Here is a 6,888-nt window from a genome sequence, read left to right as displayed (position 1 = left end):
CTCCACAGACTCCACCCCCCACCCCTCTCTCCCCCAGACTCCACCCTCACACCTCCCTCCACAGACTCCACCCCCCACCCCTCTCTCCCCCAGACTCCACCCTCACACCTCCCTCCACAGACTCCACCCCCCACCCCTCTCTCCACCAGACTCCACCCTCACACCTCCCTCCACCAGACTCCACCCTCACACCTCCCTCCACCAAACTCCACCCTCCACACCTCCCTCCACCAAACTCCACCCTCACACCTCCCTCCACCAGACTCCACCCTCACACCTCCCTCCACAGACTCCACCATTCACACCTCCCTCCACCAGACTCCACCCTCACACCTCCCTCCACAGACTCCACCCTCACACCTCCCTCCCCAGACTCCACCCCCCACCCCTCTCTCCCCCAGACTCCACCCTCACACCTCCCTCCACAGACTCCACCCCCCACCCCTCTCTCCCCCAGACTCCACCCTCCACACCTCCCTCCACAGACTCCACCCCCCACCCCTCTCTCCCCCAGACTCCACCCTCACACCTCCCTCCACAGACTCCACCCCCCACCCCTCTCTCCCCCAGACTCCACCCTCCACACGTCCTTCCCCAGACTCCACCTTTCACACCTCCCTCCCCCAGACTCCACCCCCACACCTCTCTCCCCCAGACTCCACCCCCACACCTCCCTCCCCCAGACTCCAACCCCCACACCTCCCTCCCCCAGACTCCACCCTCACACCTCCCTCCCCCAGACTCCTCCCCCAGACTCCACCCCCACACCTCTCTCCCCCAGACTTCACCCTCCACACCTCCCTCCCCCAGACTCCTCCCCCAGACTCCACCCCCACACCTCCCTCCCCCAGACTCCACCCCCCACACCTCCCTCCCCCAGACTCCACCCTCACACCTCCCTCCCCCAGACTCCTCCCCCAGACTCCACCCCCACACCTCTCTCCCCCAGACTTCACCCTCCACACCTCCCTCCCCCAGACTCCACCCCCCACACCTCCCTCCCCCAGACTCCACCCTCACACCTCCCTCCCCCAGACTCCTCCCCCAGACTCCACCCCCACACCTCTCTCCCCCAGACTTCACCCTCCACACCTCCCTCCCCCAGACTCCACCCCCCACACCTCCCTCCCCCAGACTCCACCCTCACACCTCCCTCCCCCAGACTCCTCCCCCAGACTCCACCCTCACACCTCCCTCCCCCAGACTCCACCCTCCACACCTCCCTCCCCCAGACTCCACCCCCCACACCTCCCTCCCCCAGACTCCTCCCCCAGACTCCACCCTCACACCTCCCTCCCCCAGACTCCACCCTCCACACCTCCCTCCCCCAGACTCCACCCTCACACCTCCCTCCCCCAGACTCCACCCTCCACACCTCCCTCCCCCATACTCCACCCCCCACACCTCCCTCCCCAGACTCCACCCCCCACACCTCCCTCCCCCAGACTCCACCCTCACACCTCCCTCCCCCAGACTCCACCCCCACACCTCCCTCCCCCAGACTCCACCCCCCACACCTCCCTCCCCCAGACTCCACCCTCACACCTCCCTCCCCCAGACTCCACCCCCCACACCTCCCTCCCCCAGACTCCACCCCCCACACCTCCCTCCCCCAGACTCCACCCCCCACACCTCCCTCCCCCAGACTCCACCCCGCACACCTCCCTCCCCCAGACTCCACCCTCACACCTCCCTCCCCCAGACTCCACCCCCCACACCTCCCTCCCCCAGACTCCACCCCCCACACCTCCCTCCCCCAGACTCCTCCCCCAGACTCCTCCCCCACACCAGCACATCGCCCCATCGTTCGATGCTGAGCGCTGCAGTATCTCCACTCTGCTCCAGCGTCTTAGAAAATCCATAAATTAACACGGCGACAAATTGGTTGTTTGTTGTATTTATCTGGACCGTGTTTCCTCTGTCTGGGCTTGAGCTGTTGGTGATATTTTGTTGTCTCTCTTTTTGAAAGGTCTGGCTTGTTTTGCAGATCTGTTAGGAATATGATGAAATAACTACAACATCATATGAATGTAATGTTCTTTTTGTCTAAACACGAACACATGCACATTCTCCAATGTCTTTTTCTTGCTGCATGGTGGGACTCACGTCAAAGAAAAGTTCATGGCGAACGCTTGTTCAAAGGCAATGTGGGTTACCACTGTGCGTTCTCTGCCTGACGCTCTCCTCCAAAGACCTTCTGCACATGGCTGCCCCTGTAAGGGCAGATACACCCAGAAGTTTGTTGAACTGTTCAGAACACGCAGCGCTCCCCCTCCTGCCCTCGTATGTCGTTGGTCGCTTCACTTTGGAAACCCAAAATGAAGGCATTCCTGTCTCGTGCTCGGTTCAGAACGTTTCTGGAAGTGAGCGTGAGACAGGAGAAAAAGGGGCGTTTTTTTCTTGCCCAAACTGGAGACAGTGTGTCCCTGTGCTGAGCGTCCACACGTCCTCGCCGTGAGGACAGTAGTGGGTGGCCCCAACCCCTCTGATCTCACCACTCTTCTATGACTACATAAAGGGCAATTTTTTTTTTTTTTTTTCCAATTGTGACGGTCGTGACCTCTGTGCCACCTGAACACACACACACACACACACACACACACACACTCGTGAACACACACATGCCAAGGTAGGTCAAACAGCGCTAAGCCTGCGAGAAATAAGTTAATAAAGATACAGACCCCGGAGGCCTCGCAACATTCACATCTCAAAAGAGCTTAAAAATATAAAATCAATAATCATTTAGTCGTGAGGGTAAATGAAGCGCTAGAGGATCAAAGCAGACCCTTTGGCCACTAATGTCAGCCAGCAATTTGTCTCATCAAAAGTGAGTGGTAATAATCCTCCTCTCCCACACAGACGGGCGCTTACAGCAGCGCTGCAGTGTCCCAGAGTAAACATGTCTGGAGAAAAATATGAAAAATCAATAGTGGTTTCCTTGTATCAGACTCAATGGCATGCATCATAAATCTGACTCTGTAAGGAGCTGTGTATGTGTGCACGAGTGTTTGTGTGTGTGTGTGTGTGTGTGTGTGTTTGTATATTTGTGTTTGCATGTATGCACGTGTGTGTGTGTGTGTGTGTGTGTGTGTGTGTGTGTGTGTGTGTGTGTGTGTGTGTGTGTGTGTGTGTGTGTGTGTGTGCTTTTGCCCCCAATTTAATCAGCTTTATTGAGCATAAGGACTCATATAATTACAGGATTTGTCAGTAAACTTTGATCAATGGTCTAAGAGGCTAATGAGTGGATATCCTATTGGGAAATGCAGCTGATTGTATTGCCTTTTTATGATTGGAAACTGCACCTCCAGCGTTTTGCGCTCTGTCGTGTTTGTTTATAGCATAAGATGCATATTTATGGAGGAAGGCCGAGCGAAGTTTTCAAAACTTTTACACAGACAGATAAGAACATCTAACGAGACTATACATTAGAGGTAATGTTATAATAATCATATAATCATACAATCATATAATAATCATCATCGTCACCATCGTCGTCGTCATTACTACAATTTGTGTTGACAACGCTATACAACTATATGGTCATATAATATTTTTTAATTGTTCTCTAAAGCACGCTGAAGAAAATCAGTCATAATATTCGCGTTACAGAAACGACGACACGTTGATATGAATATATACCTCTACATTTGAGGGATTACCTCTTATTACCAAATAAATTCCGATGGTCTTGAGTAAATATACTGCCAAATAAATACGGTCATGAGTCATGAGTAAATATCTCTACTCGTCCTGAAAAGATAATCTCACATTATCACACACTGAATTACGGCGCAGGTGAAGTACGACTCTGCGTGGCGCGTCTTAGAAATGTTCAGCTATCTGTCTTGCAAATAACACGTCGTTTTTTAAACAGAAAGATCTCTAATCTCCATGTCGTGCAACATGCATTGTACGACACAGGCAACCTGTGACTTAAAACACTACTTTTTTATATTTCTAGTCAGACTGGCAAGAAGTACCATACAAGCCTATTCTTATTTAATTCAATGATTTCATGTTTAAAAGCTCGGCCTACGACATCTTGCGGGTCCAAACTGCTTCAATTGGATAAGGGAATTTCACTGATACCTAACTGCAGTCTTCGGGTGAATCTCATATAATTCCATCCTGTTTAGTGAGACTAAAATATCACGAGGGGTTTGTGTATCTCAAAGTTGAACCTGGAATACGCAGCGTTCCTGTGTGCGCGTGACAGAGGACCCTGCTGCCCCCTGCTGCGCGGCGCGCGCCTGACACCCTCACCCGCGCGCCCACAACGCTCCGTATCCCCCTCGCCTGCTAAATAACCATTTGACAAATCAATTTGCGCTCAACTTCACACATTTTTCATTAGGAAGGGTAGAATAATAAACAGCGCTTCGAGGTAAACAGACTACTGATAGGCCCACCGTCTCCTTCTTTCTCGTTTTTAATCCACCTCAGATAAACACTTTACTTTATGTTGTATTGTGAATCAAAGCTTTTTCTTGTACTTATTGACTGTGAGACTTTACCATATTTAATCCGTTGTTATTTATTTATTTGCTTGCCTGTTTGGGTGTTTTGATATTTCAAATAATTCATCGCTGAAATAATTTGTTGGTTTTAAAATGCATCTAAAAATATTTACATTAAATAATTATGAGTAATGAAAATATTCCCGTTCAGGCGGAAATGAATGTTTTTAAAAGCGATAAAAGAGTGTTTTTCGTGCGTTAGGTTACCGTTCATAAAGGAGTGTACCAGCCCAATGGAGGAGAGCGTCTCCGGCGCGCGGGGCTGAGCCCGGGGCACGAGGCCGCAGTGTTTACTCCGCGTCTCCTCTACGGACTCTTACACATCACGTGTAACTAGCAATAGGTTTTACTCAACACTTCAAAACACTCAATTAAAATGTCATTTACGTTGTAAAGTGCTAACAGAAAATGTGCCACGGGGATATAAACATTTGTGTTGTACGCACATCTTTACATATGTATATGTGTGTGTGTGTGTGTGTGTGTGTGTGTGTGTGTGTGTGTGTGTGTGTGTGTGTGTGTGTGTGTGTGTGTGTGTGTGTGTGTGTGTGTGTGTGTGTGTGTGTGTGTATTATAATATAGAGCCTTCCTTTAAGCGACTATGAAACTAAATATATATCTCAGCAGAACTAGGAGAGCTGGGTTTACACACCTCCCCTAACGATTGCCGTCATACGTCATTATCCATCTTCAGTACAAATTGAATGACAGCGCGTTATGCGCGCGGGACTTCGTGACGCACGAACCGCCGTCTGTTAAATTAATAATTGTGTTTTTTCGTTGAACAGTTCCGTGACTGCTACCTTACAGCCGCACGTTTGGGATAACTTGCTGTCAATGGCATGAGGACGATAGATGTGTAGTGATTAACAGAGCTATTGATGGGTTATAGGACACCTCACACCTCCCACAGGCCGAGGAGAGCACCGCACAGCCCCGCACAGCCCCGCACGGCCCCGCACGGCCCCGCACAGCCCCGGTTCTTCTTTTATTTCTGCTTAGACAAACCTATAGCGACAAAAGGCACATGAGCTGCAGTTCACGCAGTGAAATGTTTGTGTTTACTTCACGTTTCAGGCGCTTCTAAGGGGACTGGCGGAATTATTATTTCACAAACGGCGCCCAAACGCCTCTCATCGCGTCAGCCGTCCGCTTTTGTGTGTTTGATGCAGTCAAGTGCATGAAAAAGACGGAGATAAACAGCTAAAACGCGGCGGACGGCGCGAGACTCGGCGCGTTCCCCGTGCGCGCGCTTCCCCCGGTGTCCCCGGTTTGTCCCGGTGTTCCGCGGCGCGAGGGGCGGAGATGGAATATTCAGATCAGCTGGAGTGACAGCTCGCGCTTCCCCGCGCGCTCAGAAACTCGCCTGCTCCTTCCCCGAACTCTTCACTCCAGACTTCTGCGCAGTAAAAACACCGGACGCTAGGGGATCCGCGCCAGCCTCCATGCCCACACTTCCTTGACTTCTTCTTTTTTTTTTTTGTTGCGGCCATTTTATTTATTTTATTTTTATTAGTTTGAGCCTCCGGTTCGATCGTTAGATGCATTAGTGGTCGTGCACGAGCGCTTTTCTTTCCTTCGCGTTTTCTTTTTTTGGGGAGAACAACAGACGTCCAGCACCATGTCGTATCCTCAGGGTTACCTATACCAGCCCCCGGGCTCGCTGGCGCTCTACTCCTGCCCCGCGTACGGGGCGTCGGCGCTGGCCGCCCCGAGGAGCGAGGAGCTCAGCAGGTCTTCGTCCGGATCAGCCTTCAGCCCATACCCCGGTTCGGCCGCCTTCACCGCCTCCGCCACCGGCTTCTCCAGCCCGCTGCCGTACTCAACAGATCCGGCCACGGGTTTCCCGTCCTACATGGTAAATACGCGATTATGGCTTTGGAGTTATCGTGGAGCTCGTTGTTCCTGACGGGACTGCATGAATATTGCATGATATTGTGTGTTTTTGCTGAAGGACCGTTAGAAACAGCGAGAAGCCGCGTGTGGCAGGAGACCAATTCTGCGTTTCAAAAGGACGAAGCGATCCATGAATACAAATGCAGCTCGCCCAAGGACCGGCGACACTATTTTTAGTTTTAATTCCAAAAAGTTTGGGTTGAAACCTGTTTTTTTTTATCTATTCTCTAGGTAATTTTATTGTAAATGTGCACATAACGTGAAACGCAGTTTAATATTTACTTAATAAAATAAAGCACATCACGAGACTTACATTGCACAAATACTAATAGCTCTGAATTGAGCAAAAATCATTGTAAATTAAAAATAGATTTATGCAGTCGATTTTGTCTAAATTATTTTGAGTAGTCCTAGCATGCAAAAAAAAGAGAAAAATGTGTTTGCTTTAAGTTAAATAATGTGCAAGAATTGTGTT

At 50.8% G+C, this 6,888-nt stretch overlaps 1 protein-coding gene across 2 annotated transcripts in view; it reads left to right on the top strand.

Moving 5' to 3' along the window:
• Window positions 1-5,785: 5,785 nt before the first annotated feature.
• Window positions 5,786-6,888, top strand: part of irx2a (iroquois homeobox 2a) — a 4,775-nt gene continuing 3,672 nt past the window's right edge. Inside the window, exon 1 of one of the 2 annotated variants that reach the window (XM_076971037.1) lies at window positions 5,786-6,375. In XM_076971037.1, the coding sequence (XP_076827152.1) occupies window positions 6,139-6,375 (237 nt within the window). In that variant the 5' untranslated portion in view covers window positions 5,786-6,138. The remainder of the gene's footprint in view (window positions 6,376-6,888) is intronic. The other variant, XM_076971036.1, reaches the window with a different exon arrangement.

This window comes from Brachyhypopomus gauderio, chromosome 13 (assembly GCF_052324685.1).
Source record: "Brachyhypopomus gauderio isolate BG-103 chromosome 13, BGAUD_0.2, whole genome shotgun sequence".
NCBI classification, from domain to species: Eukaryota; Metazoa; Chordata; class Actinopteri; order Gymnotiformes; family Hypopomidae; genus Brachyhypopomus; species Brachyhypopomus gauderio.
Note: the sequence above shows the minus strand (reverse complement) of the source record. Positions and strands in the feature narration are given on the sequence as shown.